General features: G+C 59.3%; 1 protein-coding gene across 1 annotated transcript; it reads right to left on the reverse strand.

Annotated features, from left to right (window-relative positions):
• Positions 1 to 6,917: 6,917 nt before the first annotated feature.
• Positions 6,918 to 15,571, reverse strand: LOC135407928 (keratin, type II cytoskeletal 6A-like). The gene is made up of 9 exons (XM_064643349.1): positions 14,887 to 15,571; positions 14,040 to 14,254; positions 11,470 to 11,530; positions 10,624 to 10,719; positions 9,507 to 9,671; positions 8,840 to 8,965; positions 8,263 to 8,483; positions 7,878 to 7,912; positions 6,918 to 7,767 (listed from the first exon to the last, which is right to left on the reverse strand). The coding sequence occupies exons 1-9, from the start codon at positions 15,457 to 15,459 to the stop codon at positions 7,499 to 7,501; spliced, it is 1,761 nt and encodes a 586-aa protein (XP_064499419.1). The 5' UTR covers positions 15,460 to 15,571; the 3' UTR covers positions 6,918 to 7,498.
• Between the last annotated feature and the right edge of the window lie 2,149 nt (positions 15,572 to 17,720).

Genomic DNA, 17,720 nt, shown 5'->3' on the forward strand with positions numbered 1-17,720 from the left:
GCGCTTCCCTCTCCCCCCTCGGGCTCCTTTTGCACCAGAAACTCGGCTTTTTTTGGCCAAAGAACGCGGCGGCTGCGTGTTATTAACAGCAGTAATAACCACCCGGCTCCTGCGGCCCGGCGAGAGGGAATTCAGCGCTCCCCGGGCCCGCTCCCCGGGGTGGAGGTGATGCGGTTGTCGCTCACCTGGAAGGAATTTCCCAGGTAATTACAGGAGGCAGGACCGGCAGCGCCAGGAGCTGCAGCGGCAGGTTCGGGGGCCGGGCCGGTGCGAAGGGGGGTCCCCACCCCGGGCCCTGTTGGGCAAACAAAGAGGGTTTCCAGGTGACTCCCGCGGGAGTGTCTCCCGTGGGGCTCCGGGCACGGCGGGAATTCGCTCCTTTTCCTCCTCCGGGGATGGTCCCGGAGCGGGAATTCGCTCCTTTTCCTCCTCCGGGGATGGTCCCGGAGCGGGAATTCGCTCCTTTTCCTCCTCCGGGGATGGTCCCGGAGCGGGAATTCGCTCCTTTTCCTCCTCCGGGGATGGTCCCGGAGCGGGGAATTCGCTCCTTTTCCTCCTCAGAGGGTGGTCCCGGGGCTCTCTCGCTGCTGAGGAGCTTTTCCTCCTGATCCCCCCGCAGGTCCTGCCAGGGCTGAGCCCCCCCGGGGGGCAGAGCTTGGACGGGCTCTGAATCCTTTTCCATCCCTTCCCCTCCTCGTGTCTTCCCTCCGGGACGAGCAGAGGGTGCAAGGCCCGGCCCGAGAGGCAGGAGAACCCTTTGCAGCACACTGTAAACCTGGGACTAGAGCCCTAAACCTGGGACTAAAGCCCTAAACCTGGGACTAGAGCCCTAAACCTGGGACTAGAGCCCTAAACCTGGGACTGAAGCCCTAAACCTGGGACTCGAGCCCTAAACGTGGGACTCGAGCCCTAAACGTGGGACTCGAGCCCTAAACGTGGGACTCGAGCCCTAAACCTGGGACTCGAGCCCTAAACCTGGGACTCGAGCCCTAAACCTGGGACTCGAGCCCTAAACCTGGGACTCGAGCCCTAAACCTGGGACTCGAGCCCTAAACCTGGGACTCGAGCCCTAAACCTGGGACTCGAGCCCTAAACCTGGGACTCGAGCCCTAAACCTGGGACTCGAGCCCTAAACCTGGGACTCGAGCCCTAAACCTGGGACTCGAGCCCTAAACCTGGGACTAGAGCCCTAAACCTGGGACTAGAGCCCTAAACGTGGGACTGAAGCCCTAAACCTGGGACTAGAGCCCTAAACGTGGGACTGAAGCCCTAAACCAGGGACTGAAGCCCTAAACGTGGGACTAGAGCCCTAAACCTGGGACTAAAGCCCTGGCTGAGTTTGGGTCTGGCACCGTGCTGATATCAAAGCAATAACTCTCCTCTGGTATCAGGAGGTGAGTCCTGACTCTGTCAGGGCACCAGATGTGACTCCGGCCCCCATTCCACGAGGACTTTGAGCCTTTTTGCTGTGTTTTAGTGAATCTGAGGGTTTCAGTGAGCGGGGACGGCTCCAACAGCTTTGCCCCGGTCCCTCTCCAGCTCTCAGCTCTGCTGCTCCTCTCCAGCGTCCCCCTGGAAATCCTTCGCCTGCTGCAGCTCCTCAGACCCGGCAGCAGCTTTTGGACGTGTCTGTGAGTGTTTAGTTTGCAAAAACGCCCGTATTTGTGAGACGAGAGCGAGTCCAACTCCCTCGCGCTGGTTCACCTGTGCTGCTTAATCTCAGTTTAATTATCAGCAAAGCCAGGGCTGTAATTTGGGTTAATTGCCTAAATTAAAGCCTTTGGGTTAAACTCGGGCTTCTCACCTGCGTTCAAACCCGGCTCCTTTCAGCCCTAATTCGCTGTCTCATCCCACGTTCCCCAAGCCCTGCCGGTGTCCCCGGGGGGTTTCCAGGGGACACCCAGGACCCCTCGGCCTCCCCGGGCCCCCCCGAGACCTCCCCGGGCCCCCCCGAGACCTCCCCGGGCCCCCCCGAGACCTCCCGGGTGGGGGGAGTCCCTGAATCCCGATTTCCCGAGGGATGGACCGGGACGGGCTCCTCAGCTGCTTTCCCACAGGAGCTGCCCCGTGCCCGTTCCAGCCCTCGCAGCGCGTTCCCGGCTCCAGCTGCTGGGGCACTTTGAAGTGTAGGCGTGACCTGCTTTCTCCGGAGAGTTGTTTTCGGGGCCAGCGCGGAGCCACCGCTGCAGCCCCGGCTCTGGGAACCATTCCCTGTCGCTGGGGTTGCCTCGCATGGGGCAGGGGGGGGCTCCTTTTCCCCGGGGGTTTGGTGCTCCTCGAAGGACCCTCCGAGCTTTGGTGGGGCCTGAAACCTCCTTCATCCTGCCCTGGTGCTCCTTCATCCTGCCCTGGTGCTCCTTTATCCTGTTGTGGTGCTCCTTTATCCTTTTCTGTTGCTCTTTTATCCTTCCTTGGTGCTCCCTTATCCCACTCTGGTGCTCCTTTATCCTGTTGTGGTGCTCCTTTATCCCATCCTGGTGCTCCTTTATCCTGTTCTGTTGCTCCTTTATCCCACCCTGGTGCTCCTTTATCCCACCCTGGTGCTCCTTTATCCCACCCTGGTGCTCCTTTATCCCACCCTGGTGCTCCTTTATCCCACCCTGGTGCTCCTTTATCCCACTCTGGTGCTCCTTTATCCCACCCTGGTGCTCCTTTATCCCATCCTGGTGCTCCTTTATCCCATCCTGGTGCTCCTTTATCCCACCCTGGTGCTCCTTTATCCTGTTCTTGTGCTCCTTTATCCCACTCTGGTGCTCCTTTATCCCACTCTGGTGCTCCTTTATCCCACCCTGGTGCTCCTTTATCCCACCCTGGTGCTCCTTTATCCTGTTCTTGTGCTCCTTTATCCCATCCTGGTGCTCCTCTGTCCTGCTCCGGTGCTTGGATGGTGGTACCCAAAGGAACCCAAATCCCCCACATGCCCTTTTAAGACCTCTGGAGAACTCCCCAAGCCCAGTCAGGGCCGTTGGGGCTGTGACTTCCCCGAGCTGCACGTGGCAAACCAGATCCAGCGGGCTGCAGGTGCTCCCAGATGTTGCCACATCTCCTTTCCCAGGGCCCCAGGGCATGTCTCCTTCCTCCCGGTGAGGGACGTGGAGCCCTGGGAATGGGGCTGCTGGGGGGCCCCGTGAGCTCAGAGCAGCTCTGTGCCCGCACAGCCCCCGTCCCTCAGCTCCATCCTGCCCCCAGAGCTGCCCCTGGGCCCGTTTTCCACCCCGGGAGCGTGGGGAGTTTAATTTCTCCCCGTTAAAACAACGGGATCCACACAGCGAGCTGGGAATCCCAGAACCTGCTGAGCTGGAAGGGACCCACAGGGTGGACACTGAAGGGAGATCCCACTGGTTCCAGCCCCAGCATTCCGTGAGAAGTTGGATCTCTGAGCTTTTCCATCTTTTTATCCCACCCTGAGCTTCCAGGTGTGGGAATCCAGGCTGGAAGGAGGCACCTCCCGAAGGGACATTTGGGGTCCTGGGGGCACTTCCCCAGGAGCAGGAGCACCCCCAGGAGATGAGGATTCGGGTTCCAAACCCCCCAGGGCTGCTCGGGGGGAAATGCCCCTGGGAGACGGGGATCCGAGGGTCTGGATGCTCCGGGAAGGAGGGAACCCCCCGAGCGGGGAGGATGAGGAGGGAGGGGAGTGGGGAGAGATCCCAGTGAGGAGGGAGGGGATCAGTGAGAGATCCCAGTGAGGAGGGAGGGGATCAGTGAGAGATCCCAGTGAGGAGGGAGGGGATCAGAGATCCCAGTGAGGAAGGAGGGGATCGGGGAGAGATCCCAGTGAGGAGGGAGGGGTGGGTGAGAGATCCCAGTGAGGAGGGAGGGGATCAGTGAGAGATCCCAGTGAGGAGGGAGGGGATCAGTGAGAGATCCCAGTGAGGAGGGAGGGGAGTGGAGAGAGATCCCAGTGAGGAGGGAGGGGATCAGAGATCCCAGTGAGGAGGGAGGGGATCGGGGAGAGATCCCAGTGAGGAGGGAGGGGATCGGGGAGAGATCCCACTGAGGAGGGAGGGGATCAGAGATCCCAGTGAGGAGGGAGGGGATCGGGGAGAGATCCCTCTGAGGAGGGAGGGGATCGGTGAGAGATCCCAGTGAGGAGGGAGGGGATCAGTGAGAGATCCCAGTGAGGAGGGAGGGGATCAGTGAGAGATCCCAGTGAGGAGGGAGGGGATCAGAGATCCCAGTGAGGAGGGAGGGGATCAGAGATCCCAGTGAGGAGGGAGGGGTGGGTGAGAGATCCCACAACTCCCGAGGCTCTGTGGGGACAAGAGGAAGGGACTCGGTGTCCCAGCACAGGGAGGGATTCTTGGCGTGTCCCGCGCAGGGAGCTGGGACGGGGGATCCCGGTGGGTCCCTTCCAGCTCAGCACATTCATTCCCTGATCCCGCGATCCTGCGCCGCGAGGGCTCCGAGCCTTTCCCTGCTCTGGGTCCCCACCTGCTGGAGACGCCGGGTGGGATCTGGGAGGTGTCGGGTGGGATTTGGGAGGTGTCGGGTGGGATCTGGGAGGTGCCGGGTGGGATTTGGGAGGTGCCGGGTGGGATCTGGGAGGTGCCGGGTGGGATCTGGGAGGTGCCGGGTGGGATCTAGGAGATGCCGGGTGGGATCTGGGAGGTGCTGGGTGGGATTTGGGAGGTGCCGGGTAGGATTTGGGAGGTGCCGGGCGGGATCTGGGAGGTGCCAGGCGATGGGCGCGGGGGTCCCGCCGGGGCAGGAGCTCGGAGGGGTTTCCCTGCGGCTTCTCCAGGACGTTCCATGAGGGGTTTTTCCCTTCCAGGCTCGGCTGACGCCTCCCTTCTCCCCCAGCTGGAGTTTGCAGGGATCGAGGGCTGGGTGGGCACCAACCAGGCTCCTTTTGGGATCCCGAGGGCTGTGGGTCCTTCCTGGTCTCTCCCCTCCTGCCCCGACCCCTTTCCTCACCCTTGGTTTGTGGTCCTGCCTCCAGGGCTGGATTCCCACCTCATGTTCTGCCTTTGGAGTTCCCACCTCGTGTTCCCACCTTCAGGACTGAGTTCCTACCTCATATTCCTGCCTTTAGAGCTCCCACCTTTTATTCCTGTCTTTGGAGTTCCCACCTTTTATTCCTGTCTTTGGAGTTCCCACCTTTTATTCCTGTCTTTGGAGTTCCCACCTTTTATTGCTGCCTTTGGAGTTCCCACCTTTTATTCCTGTCTTTGGAGTTCCCACCTTTTATTCCTGTCTTTGGAGTTCCCACCTTTTATTCCTGTCTTTGGAGTTCCCACCTTTTATTCCTGCCTTTAGAGTTCCCACCTTTTATTCCTGCCTTTAGGAATTCCCACCTCCTGCTCCCGCCCTTGGGGTCGGGTTCCCACCTCTGCCCCCTCCCTGCTGCCCCAGGGATCCCCCCCGGCCCTGGCAGGGAGTGAGATCCAGGGACACTCCCAGAGCCCCAGGAGGGAGCCTGGAATCAGTTCAGGAGCTGAAACCCTCCATCCAGGGGCTCATGGAACCCCCCCCCGGGGGGGCAGGTGGGAATTGGGGGTCCGGGTGCCGGGGGCACCTCGAAGACTTTGGGTCCATTCCAAATGAAGCCGAGGCCCCAAAACTGCCCTTCCGGAGGCACAGCCAGGATATTTCACGGGATATTTGGGGAAAGCTCCCTGTGCCAGCACTGGGTGTGCAGGTCTGGGGCTCTTTGCCCCGTGCCCACCCCTCCAGGGGCTGTTCCTGGTCCCTGTGCTCCGTCCCCTCCCTGCTGTGACACCGATCCCTCCAATCCCTCCCCGTGCCGCTGATTCCAGGGCTGGGCTCCTCCCAGGAGAGATTAACTACCCCTTGTACCAACTAACAGCTTCCCCTGCACGAGCCAGCTCATGAATCCCAGCTGAGCCTTCGGGAATCCTCCTTTTCCCACCTCCCCACGCTCCCTCCCTCCGGCAGGGACAGGCAGAGAGGGCAGCTGTGCAGGTCACCCCCATGGGGGGATTCATCCGGCTTTTGGCTCAGTCCCGAGGCAGCTTTTCCTCCCCTGTGCCTCAGTCCTCCATCCATGGAGCCATGGAATGGTTTGGCCTGGAAGGGACCTTGAAGGCCACCCAGTTCCACCCCCTTGCCATGAGAAGGGCACCTTCCACCACTCCAGGCTGCTCATCCCACCCTCCTTCCCACCTTCCACCAGCCCAGGCTGCTCATCCCACCCTCCTTTCCTTCTTCCACTGGGTCTGATTGCTCATCCCACCCTCCTTTCCCCCTTCCACCACTCCAGGCTGCTCATCCTACTCTCCTTTCCATCTTCCACTGGATCTGGTTGCTCATCCCACCCTTCTTTCCCCCTTCCACCACTCCAGGCTGCTCATCCCACCCTCCTTCCCACCCTCCACCATTCCAGGCTGTTCATCCCACCCTCCTTTCCATCTTCCACTGGATCTGGTTGCTCATCCCACTCTCCTTTCCCCCTTCCACAGGCCCAGATAACTCATCCCACCCTCCTTCCCACCCTCCACAAGCCCAGTTGCTCATCCCACCCTCCTTTCCATCTTCCACTGGATCTGGTTGCTCATCCCACCCTCCTTTCCCCCTTCCACCAGCTCATCCCACCCTCCTTCCCACTTTCCCTGACTTCTCCCAGAGCCCAGCTCCTAAAGCTGTGTTTTGTTTCCTCAGGGAGCCAATCCTGTCCCAGGATCTGTCCCCAGCGTGTCCCCCCCGCAGCAGGGACGGGGCACAGGCACCCCAGGATGGGGCACAGGCACCCCAGGACAGGGCACAGGCACCCCGGGATGGGGCACAGGCACCCCAGGATGGGGCACAGGCACCCCGGGATGGGGCACAGGCACCCCAGGATGGGGCACAGGCACCCCGGGACGGGGCACAGGCACCCCGGGACGGGGCACAGGCACCCCGGGATGGGGCACAGGCACCCTGGGCCGGCAGAGAAGAAAAGCCAAAGCCCAGCAGGCTTTAAAAATGACAAATGCTCTTTATTGGACCTTCCCGTGTGTTGGGCCTGGAGGTGAAGGGGCTGCAGCCCCGGGGACGGGGAGTTGGAAACCAAACACACACCAAGCAAAGCCTTTCCCGCGGGGGCCTGAGAGAACAGAGGGGCTGGGGGGAAAATCTTGTTGCAGACAAAAACCTTTGGGGGTTGTAACCGGAGTCGCAGGCAGAGGCTTTGGGAGCCTCCCGGAGGAGAGGACCCGGGGCTGTGGCTCCACAAAGTGGTCGGACGCGGCTTAGGACGAAAGAAACCTCGTCCCCGATCAGGGATGCGCTTCCCCTTCCCTTTGGAGCGCGAATCCAAAGGGAGACCGAGGACGGAGGCGCTGCCGGGGGTCCGCAAAGCCCCGCCGGGGACCCGCCACAACCGGTGCTTCGGCCAAAGGCGCTCCGGGTGCCGGAGGGGGGTCCTGGAGCCCCCCCCGCGGGCCCGGAGGTGAAGGACGGAGGAAGCAGAGGGTCTAGCGCAGCTATTTACACCCTGGACGCGCAGGGCAGGGGCGGGCGGGACCCGCTCCCGCCGCCCCCGGGGGGCTCTCCGCCCTTATCTGATGGTCTTTTTGCTGGTGGTGGTCTTGGAGACGATCCTGACGCTGCCGCCCGTGCTGGAGCTCACGCCTCGGCTGCTGCCGGAGCTGAAGGTGCTGCCCCCGCCGTAGCTGAGCCCCCCGAAGCCGCCGCCGCTGCCGCCCCCGAAGCCGCCGCCGCTCACGGAGAAGCCGCCGCCGCCGCCGCCGCCCATCCCGAGCCCTCCGCCCATCCCCAGGCAGCTCCCGCCGCCGTATCCCATCCCGCTGGAGCTGCTGACCACGGCTGGGGGGGACACACCGGGAACGGCCGCGTGAGGGTCCCGCTGCCCCCCAAAACCCCGAACTGGGGGGTCTGTCGGGAGAGAGGGAGGGGGGAGGTGGGGAGGTACTTACAGACGCTGACGGCTCCCACTCCTTCTCCAGCCAGCCTGTGGGAAAGGGGAAAGTGAGGAATGACGCCGACAACTGTCCCCGGGAGCACCCAGCGAGGCTCCCGGGGGGTCTCTGGGCTGGGGCAGGGCCGGGTCGCGGGCGGGAGGTGACAACGTTTGTTTTGGGCAGCGCCGGGAGGTGACAACGCTCGTTTTGAGCAGCGCCGGGAGGTGACAACGCGCATTTTGAGCAGTGCCGGGAGGTGGGGGAACGAAGCTTTTCCTACATGATTTCACCGTCCCTCTCTGCCCCGGAGCTCCGGCCCCTCGGGAGGAGCTCTCTGAGCGCAGGGAGAGGGTCCCTGCCCTGAGGAGCAGCAGCACACGACAGGTCCCCGTGTCCCCACCTGCTCTCCTCCCCCTCCAGCAGCTTCCTGTAGGTCGCGATCTCGATGTCCAGGGCCAGCTTGACGTTCATGAGCTCCTGGTACTCCCGGAGCTGCCGGGCCAGGTCCTGCTTGGCCTTCTGCAGGGCGTCCTCCAACTCGGCCAGCTTGGCCTTGGCGTCCTTGAGGGCCAGCTCCCCGCGCTCCTCGGCCTCGGCGATGGCGGCCTGGAGGTTGGCACACTGGGAGGGGGGAGAGCAGGGGCCTGGTTGGCTTGGGATGCCCCAAACAGCTCTCCCGAGTGTTGCTGGGGGGTGCAGACACCAGGGTGGCACTGAGAGCCCAGAGAACCACAGGGGGATCACAAGGACCGTCGAGTCCAACTCTTAGCCCCACACGGGACACCCCAAAAGCCACACCCCGCGCCTGAGAGCGTTGTCCAAGCACTCCTGGAGCTCTACCAGGCTTGGGATCACTGCCCTGGGGAGCCTGGTCCAGCTCCTGGTGGGATCTGGCTCTTCCCACTGTGCTCAACCTCCACCAGCTCCCACCCACCCTGCACCCTGAGGGACCCCCCTGCAGGACCCCCCCGTCCCACCTGCTTCTTGACGCTGTCGATCTCGTTGCGCAGCCTCTGCACCATCCTGTTGATCTCCGAGATCTCGATCTTGGTGTTCCTCAGGTCGTCCCCGTGGCGCCCGGCCGAGACCTGCAGCTCCTCGTACTGGGACGGGCAAGGAGACCACTGGTTACACCCCGGGGGGGGCTCAGGGGAGCAGAGGGGGCTGCGGGGCACCGGGAGCAGGTCTGGATGTGGGGAAAGGGCTGCGGGACAACATTCCCTCGGGAAAGCTGCCCGTGGAAGGGCAGCGTTTGCCGCCGGTTGTCGATGCTCAGCGTGATTGCAGAGCCCACACAACAGCCCGGGAGGGAAAGGGTGTCCAGCCAGAGCCACCAGTGAGCTCGAGGTCAGGGCACTGACCCATCTCATCCCTGACACCCCCTGGATCCCGGGAATCAGGCCGTGCTCCCAGGAATCAACCTGTGCTCCCAGGAATCAGGCCGTGCTCCCAGGAATCAGGCTGTGCTCCCAGGAATCAGGCCGTGCTCCCAGCCAGGAATCAGACTGTGCTCCCAGGAATCAGGCCGTGCTCCCAGGAATCAGGCCGTGCTCCCAGGAATCAGGCCGTGCTCCCAGGAATCAGACTGTGCTCCCAGGAATCAGGCCGTGCTCCCAGGAATCAGCCTGTGCTCCCGGGACCCACCTTGTTCTGGTACCAGGCCTCGGCCTCGGCGCGGCTGCGGTTGGCGATGTCCTCGTACTGCGCCTTCACCTCGGCGATGATGCTGTTGAGGTCCAGGCTCCGGTTGTTGTCCATGGAAAGCACCACCGAGGTGTCCGACACCTGCTGCTGCATCTGGGACAGCTCCTGCCCGCGGGGAGAGACACGGCGTCAATGGCCGGGGGTGGAAGTGCTTTGGGAACTCGCCCCGAGCTCTTCCCTTGCGTTTCCGCTGCTCCGTCGGCATTTTCCACCTTATTCCTGCTCTGTCACTTCCAAAAAGGCTGGGACCACCCTCTCTTGGTGCTGGGCAGCCCCAGGCACAGCTCCCAGAGCTCTGGGACAGGGAGATCAGTAGGGAAGGAGCTGTGAGTATGCTCTCCAGGGAAAGGTTGGATCCCAGAGCCCTGGGATGGGATGATCCATAGGGAAGGAGCTGTGAGGATGCTCCCCAGGGGAATTTTGGGTCTCAGAGCTCTGGGATGGGGGATCCATAGGGAAGGAGCCATGAGGATGCTCCCCAGGGGAATTTTTGGTCCCAGAGCTCTGGGATGGTCCATAGGGAAGGAGCCATGAGGATGCTCTCCAGGGGAATTTTGGGTCCCAGAGTTCTGGGATGGGATGATCCATAGGGAAAGAGCTGTGAGGCTGCTCTCCAAAGGAATTTTGAGTCCCAGAGCCCTGGGATGAGTGGGATCCATAGGGAAGGAGCTGTGAGGACACTGCCCAGGGGAATTTTGGGTCCCAGAGCCCTGGAATGGGATGATCCATAAGGAAGGAGCCATGAGGACATTCTCAAGGGAATTTTGGGTCCCAGAGCCCTGGGATGAGTGGGATCCATAGGGAAGGAGCTGTGAGGACACTGCCCAGGGGAATTTTGGGTCCCAGAGCCCTGGAATGGGATGATCCATAAGGAAGGAGCCATGAGGACATTCTCAAGGGAATTTTGGGTCCCAGAGCTCTGGGATGAGGGGAATCCATTGGGAAGGAGCTGTGAGGATGCTCTCCAGGGAAAGGTTGGGTCCCAGAGCTCTGAGACAGAATGATCCATAGGGGAGGAGCCATGAGGACACTTCCCAAGGGAATTTTGGGCGCTCACCGCCTCGTAGAGAGCCCGCAGGAAGTTGATCTCCTCTGCCAGCGAGTCTGCCTTGCCCTGCAGCTCCACCTTGTTCATGTAGGCGCCGTCCACGTCCTAAGGGAAGGAAACCCAGGGATTTCTGGTGAAAACCAGGAGCCAGAGGGGAGTGAGGACAGCAGGGACCCTGCTTCCAGGTCTGTTACTCATGGAACCGTGGAATCGTGGGATGGTTCGGGTTGGAAGACACCGTAAAGAGCATCTCGTTACAACCCCTATCCCACCATCCCAGGGGGATCCAACCTGGTCTTGGACACTCCCAGGGATCCAGGGGCAGCCACAGCTTCTCTGGGAAATCCATCCCAGGGCCTCCCCACCCTCATAGGGAATTCCTTCCCCAAATCCCATCTCTCCCTGCCCTCTGGCAGTGGGAAGCCATTCCCTGTGTCTGTCCCTCCAGCCCTTGTCCCCAGTCTCTCTCAGCTCTCCTGGAGCCCCTTCAGGCCCTGGAAGGGGCTCCAAGGTCTCCCTGGAGCCTTCTCCAAGCCAGTGGGGGTGGGATGGGATGGGATGGGATGGGATGGGATGGGATGAGTGTGTGTTCCCTTGGAGAAGGGAAGGCTCCAGGGAGACCTTGGAGCCCCTTCCAGAGCCTGAAGGGGCTCCAGGAGAGCTGGAGAGGGACTGGGGACAAGGGCTGGAGGGACAGACACAGGGGAGAAGGGTTGGCTGGAGGACCTCAACCCCCACCAGCTTCGCTGAGTGAGTCAATTCCCTTTTGATTCCCACAATTCTCTTTTGATTCCCACAATTCCCTTTTGATTCCCACAATTCCCTTTTGATTCCCACAATTCCTGGCTCCCTCACCTTCTTGAGCACCACGAACTCGTTCTCGGCCCCCGTGCGCCGGTTGATCTCATCTTCATATCTGCCAGGATGAGAGGGAGGGGGAGGCTTGTGATGGGAGCCGGGAGCCGGACCCGCCCCGCTCCCAGAGCCTCAGTTGTGGCTCCCGGCCGGGTTCCACCCTCCCACCCGGCTCCCACCCTCCCACCCGCTCATCCCGAGCCGACTCAGGGCGAATATTGCTGCCTTTGAACCTCCAGCCCGTGAGTAGGCCCGGCTCGAATGAGCCCCTTTCGGTGGCCGCCCATGAAGCCGAGCTCACCCGCGGATGTGCCCGCGGAGCCCGGTCGGGCAGGAACGGGAGCTGCTCTCCCGGGTGACCTCTGCCCCGAGCGAAGTTATGCAAAAAAAGGGCTTTCAACAAAGCTGCGAAGGCATAATGAGGGAGCCATGTGCTGTTTGATATTGTAATGACGCCGAGGGCTCTGAATCAGCCGCCGCAGCGTTTAATTAAACATGAAACGGCGGGTTGGGCAAGAGCAGGATCATCCCGGGGTTCTGGGGAGCTTTTTGTGGCTCTGAGCAACGTCCTCTCATCAGATAACCAGGGCAGGGCCGGGCTGGAGAGCAGACGGGACACGAGGGCTCTCCAGGCAAAGGCCTGGGTTTCAGGGGCAGGTTTGTGCCAGTCCCCAGACCAATCTTGGTGAGGGTTCCCTGCGGCGGGAGCTTGGAGCAGGCACGGGAAGGAGCCGGTGGGAGGGGAACTCTTGGCTTGAGTAACTCCAGACTTGAAATAAAGTGTGTTCTCCTTCCCAGGTGGCAACTCTGAAACTTGGGAATCAACCTAGACCTGAAATCCAATCTGTTCCTAGACCTGAAATCCAATCTGTTCCCTCTTCTCTTTTTCCCAGGTGGCACCTCTGAAACTTGGGAACCAACCTAGACCAGAAATCCAATCTGTTCCCTCTTCTCTTTTTCCCAGGTGGCACCTCTGAAATCCAGCCTACGGAATTAATAATTTCTGGGGTCTGATCAGTGTTTCTGAAAGCCTAAAACACGTTTCAAGGCCTGAAATGCCCCCAAACCCGCAGCAGGAGCTGCGTCAGTCCCTCCTGTCAGATGAAAGCGCTGTCTCCCCGTCCCTCCTCCCAAAAATCTGCCTCTTCCCAGCCTTAATTACCCAATATTAACAAATTTCAGCCCTCTGGGGCGACTCTCAGACAGGTTCAATAAGGGAGAGATTGTTCTCACCAGGCTGCAGCCAACTAAAAACCAACAGCCCTGCCTAAAAACCCACCCAAAAACCAACAGCCCTGCCTAAAAACCCACCCAAAACTCAACAGCCCTGCCTAAAAACCCACCCAAAACCAACAGCCCTGCCTAAAAACCCACCCAAAACCCAACGACCCTGCCTAAAAACCTACCCAAAACCCAACAGTCCTGCCTAAAAACCCATCCAAAACCCAACAGCCCTGCATAAAAACCTACCCAAAAACAATGGCCCTGCCTGAAAACCCACCCAAAACCAACAGCCCTGCCTAAAAACCGACCCAAAACCAACAGCCCTGCCTAAAACCCCACCCAAAACCAACAGCCCTGCCTAAAAACCCACCCAAAGCCCAACGGCCCTGCCTAAAAACCCACCCAAAACCCAACAGCCCTGCCTAAAAACCCACCCAAAACCTGACAGCCCTGCCTAAAAACCCACCCAAAACCAACGGCCCTGCCTGAAAACCCACCCAAAACTCAACAGCCCTGCCTAAAAACCCACCCAAAACCCAACAGCCCTGCCTAAAAACCCACCCAAAACCAACGGCCCTGCCTGAAAACCCACCCAAAACTCAACAGCCCTGCCTAAAAACCCATCCAAAACCCAACAGTCCTGCCTAAAAACCCACCCAAACCCCAACGGCCCTGCCTGAAAACCCACCCAAAACCAACGGCCCTGCCTAAAAACCCACCCAAAACCTGACGGCCCTGCCTAAAAACCCACCCCAAACCAACAGCCCTGCCTAAAAACCCACCCAAAGCCCAACGGCCCTGCCTAAAAACCCACCCAAAATCCCTTTCAGGTGCCAACTGGTGTGTTCTGAAACTGGTTCATCCCCCCCTCTGGCCACTGTGTCCCAGGAGGGGCTGAATTTCCTCCCCAGGGATATTTTTCAGTCCAAGAGCTGAACACCTCTCAGGTGGTGGGAGCTGAGCGAGGCTGAGCACTCCCAGCTCGCTGGGCTCTCTGGAAAAGACGGAATTTCCTTCACAAAGTGAGAACTTGGGGCCTTTGGGAGCTGGAATTTCGTGACCACGTTCCACTCCCTCCCTGCCTGCCCATCATCCCCCTGATTTACTCATTTCTCTGTGCCCAGGAGTGTTATTTTGGGACACTCCAGGGGTCAGACCCAGTTTCCCACGAATTCTGTGCTGAGCACTGACCTTGCACTCAATAAATCTCCCTAACCAGGGGTTGGATTTATTAAACCTGAGCCCAGGGAAGAGGAAAACCCGGCGCGAAGCCGAGGTGTGAAACGGGCAGGAGGGAGGGAACCGCCCGCCCGGCGTTGTTCCTGCTGCCCCACACGATCCCTTACTTGTTCTTGAAGTCCTCCACCATGTCCTGCATGTTCCTGAGCTCGGAGTCCAGGCGGCCCCGCTCGCCCACCAGGCTGTCGAGCTGCCTCCGCAGGTTGCCGATGTAGGCTTCGAACAGGGGCTCCAGGGACTTCCTGGTGACCGTGTGCCCCTGCTCCTGGAGGAGGCTCCACTTGGTCTCCAGCACCTTGTTCTGCTGCTCCAAAAAGCGAACCTGGCGAGGGACAAAAAACAAAACAACTATCACTGGGATTTCTTGTTGAAACCCAAGGCACCAAAACACCCCCCCCAACCTCGACCGCCGGGAAAAGGTGGGATCCTCAACACCTCTGGTGGCCTTGGAAGGTCAAGGGACACGGGGACAATCTGGCCAAAATTATTGGGAACATCCTTATTTCGGGTTCTCAGAAGTACCAGAAGCCCCTGGAGATGTTTAGAGGGAACTTTTGCGGAGTTTAGATCAGGCCAAACACCCGTATTTGTGATTTTAGGTGTTTCTCCCCTCAGCGGATGCTCAGCCCACCTTACTGGTGTTATCCCACCGTAGAGTTGGTGTCATTCCATTGCTGGAATTTTACAACCAGGAGAAGATCCATCCAACCCCCAGGGACGTGTTTTATGGGGAGAAGGGGGAATTACTGTGCCAATGAAAGGAAGGTGCTGAGAAGCTCATCCTCGCCGAGAGGAAACATCAAACGGGTCTTTAGTTTCCAGCCAAGCCCCGCCGTTTGCCGGCCGGGATCCGTCCAGGCAGGTCCCCGGATCCAAGGGAAGTCTCTTCCTGAAGTTTTTTTCCCGAGGCAGCCGAAAACCGGCCCGGCCCGCCGGGCAGCAGCGAGCTCTCACCTTGTCGATGAAGGAAGCGAACTTGTTGTTGAGGGTCTTGATCTGCTCCCGCTCCTGCGTCCGCACCTTCTGGATCTCGGGGTCGATGTCGAGCTTCAGGGGGGCCAGCAGGCTCTGGTTCACCGTCACCTCGTGGATGCCGCCGGGGGGGCACACGGGGAACCCGGGGCCGCCTCGGCCGCCGAACCCGGGACCTCCCAGCCCGAATCCGCTTCCCAGCCCGTACCCGCCACCGGCACCGGCTCCTCCTAAGCCAAAAGCGGCTCCACCGCCACCGTAGCCCAGCCCGAAGCCGGCGCCGCCGCCGAAGCCGAATCCGCCCCCGGCTCCGCTCCGGAGACCCCCGATGGAGATCCTTTTGCTTCCACCCAAGTTGTAGAGGCTCCTGCTGCCGAAGCCGCCGCCGGCTCCGAAGCCCCCTCCGCCTCCGGCTCTTCCTCCCCCGACTCTGGAGACGGAGACGGAGCTGAAGCTGCTCCTGGTGCCCCCGCCACCGCCTCCCACGATGGCAGAGCCCGAGCTGAAGCCCCTCATGCCCCCTCCGGTGGATGATCGGAAAGAGATCCGGCTCATGGTGGCTGCAGACGCAAAGAGTAGGGAAGAAAAAGGGCCGGAGAACCGAAGCTGCGCGGCAGGAAAAGAGCAGAGGGCGAGGGAGGCAGAAACCCCTGTGATGGGAGAGCTCGGGAGCCTCCTCTTTTATCTGCTTGGAAAACTTGGCACGGGGATTCGGGACTTGATGTGCCTTGCAGCGACTTGCCTTGTCCAACACACCTCGGCTGCGGGAGGCGCTGAAAAATGCATTGTTTGCAGGCAGGGAAGTAACGGGCAGAGGGAGCTCCCCACCCCCCCAGCGCCTCTGAGTCATGGAATTAGAATTGAATGGGACCGGGGGCAGGATCCGACACGATTCCCGGGACCCTGGGAGCCGCTTTCCCTCAAGGGCTCGCTCGCTTGAGCAAGATCCCTCACCCCGAAGGTTTTGCAAGTGGGGTTTTGGGGTTGGACACGTTTCGTAAGCGGCAGAAATCGGGGCTTTTCCAAGGTTTCCAGCTCCAGGGCTGGACGTGGGTCTCCCATTTGTTGGCTTGGGAAGTTGGGTGTGAAGGTGGTTTTGAGGATCAGAGCAGATATTTTGATTTTTTTTTTTTGGGGGGGGAATCAAATGGCAAAATCAGATTTGATTTTTTTGGGTTTCTTTTGGATCCGAGTGATCACGGGCTGGAGGGGACGAGCTGAGTGGGAGTTGCCTCCTGGCACTATTTTCTGGGATCTTCCCAAGAAATCATCTCCCCCTTTGCAGGGGAAACCGAGGGATTAGTTCACTGAAGGTTTTGCAAGTTGGGTTTTGGGGTTGGACACGTTTCGTAAGCGGCAGAAATCGGGGCTTTTCCAAGTTTTCCAGCTCCGGGGCTGGACGTGGGTCTCCTGTTGTTGGCTGGGGGAATTGGGTGTGAAGGTGGTTTTGATGAGCAGAGCAGATGGTTTGATTCGGTTTGGGAAAATCAAATGGCAAAATCAGATTTGATTTTTTTTATTATTTTTTTGGATCCGAGCAATCACGGGCTGGAGGGGACGAGCTGAGTGGGAGTTGCCTCCTGGCACTATTTTCTGGGATCTTCCCAAGAAATCATCTCCCCCTTTGCAGGGCAAACCGAGGGATTAGTTCACTGAAGGTTTTGCAAGTTGGGTTTTGGGGTTGGACACATTTCATAAGCAGCAGAAATCAGGGCTTTTCCAAGGTTTCCAGCTCCAGGGCTGGACATTTGTTGGAGTGGGTCTCCCATTTGTTGGCTTGGGAAGTTGGGTGTGAAGGTGGTTTTGATGAGCAGAGCAGATGGTTTGAATTTTTTTTTTTTTTGGGAAAATCAAATGGCAAAATCAGATTCTGTTTTTTGGGGGATCTAAACGGTCGCAGGTTTGAAGAGATGAGCTGAGTGGGAGTTGCCTCCTGGCCCTATTTTCTGGGACCTTCCCAAGAAATCCTCAGCCCTCGTTGGAGGGGAACCCGAGGAATTGGTTAACACGACTTTGAAAGGCAGCAGGCAAATCCCTTTTCCAGAATCACTTCAAATTAGATTAAACAACACCACGAGACTCATAAAACAGCCAGTCAAAAGCTACTTGGAAGGATTGTTGCTCTGTAGGTTCCCCCTGTCAGGCCCAGGGTTCAAAAGCTCCCTCTGAAGTGGGATTTTTATCACTTTTTTCCGCCCCCCCCTCTGTATTTATCCAACAGTTCCCACGTCAGTGCTGGAAAATGTTTCTAAAACAGCTTTTGCCTCTTGATCTTGGCCCGGGGTGAACCCTCAGGAGGAGCTTGAACCCCCCCGGTGAGTCTGGGTCGTGCTTTGGGACGGGGTAAGAGCTGGGGGTCCTTCTCCTGGATCCATGAACAGCTGGATGTGGGACACGAGGAAGATTCCCCCTCGCTGCCACCCAAAACACCTCCCAAAACATTCCAGTGAACCGGATCCTTCCCACCTTGGCCGGGTGATAAAACAGCGACGGGCTGAGAGATGAAACCCTGAGCTCCTGAACCAAAAACTCATCCTCAAATTCATCTACACGAGCAACAAAAATCTCCTAAACCAAAAACTCATCCTCAAATTCATCTACACGAGCAACAAAAATCCCCTAAACCAAAAACTCATCCTCAAATTCATCTACACGAGCAACAAAAATCCCCTAAACCAAAAACTCATCCTCAAATTCATCTACACGAGCAACAAAAATCTCTCCAATTCACCGACGTGAGCAATAAAAAAAAAAAATCTCCAAAATTCACCAGTGTGAGCAATAAAAAAGAAACCTCCCAAATTCAGCAATGCGAG

The sequence above is a fragment of the Pseudopipra pipra genome, assembly GCF_036250125.1.
Source record: "Pseudopipra pipra isolate bDixPip1 chromosome 30 unlocalized genomic scaffold, bDixPip1.hap1 SUPER_30_unloc_1, whole genome shotgun sequence".
Taxonomy (NCBI): Eukaryota; Metazoa; Chordata; class Aves; order Passeriformes; family Pipridae; genus Pseudopipra; species Pseudopipra pipra.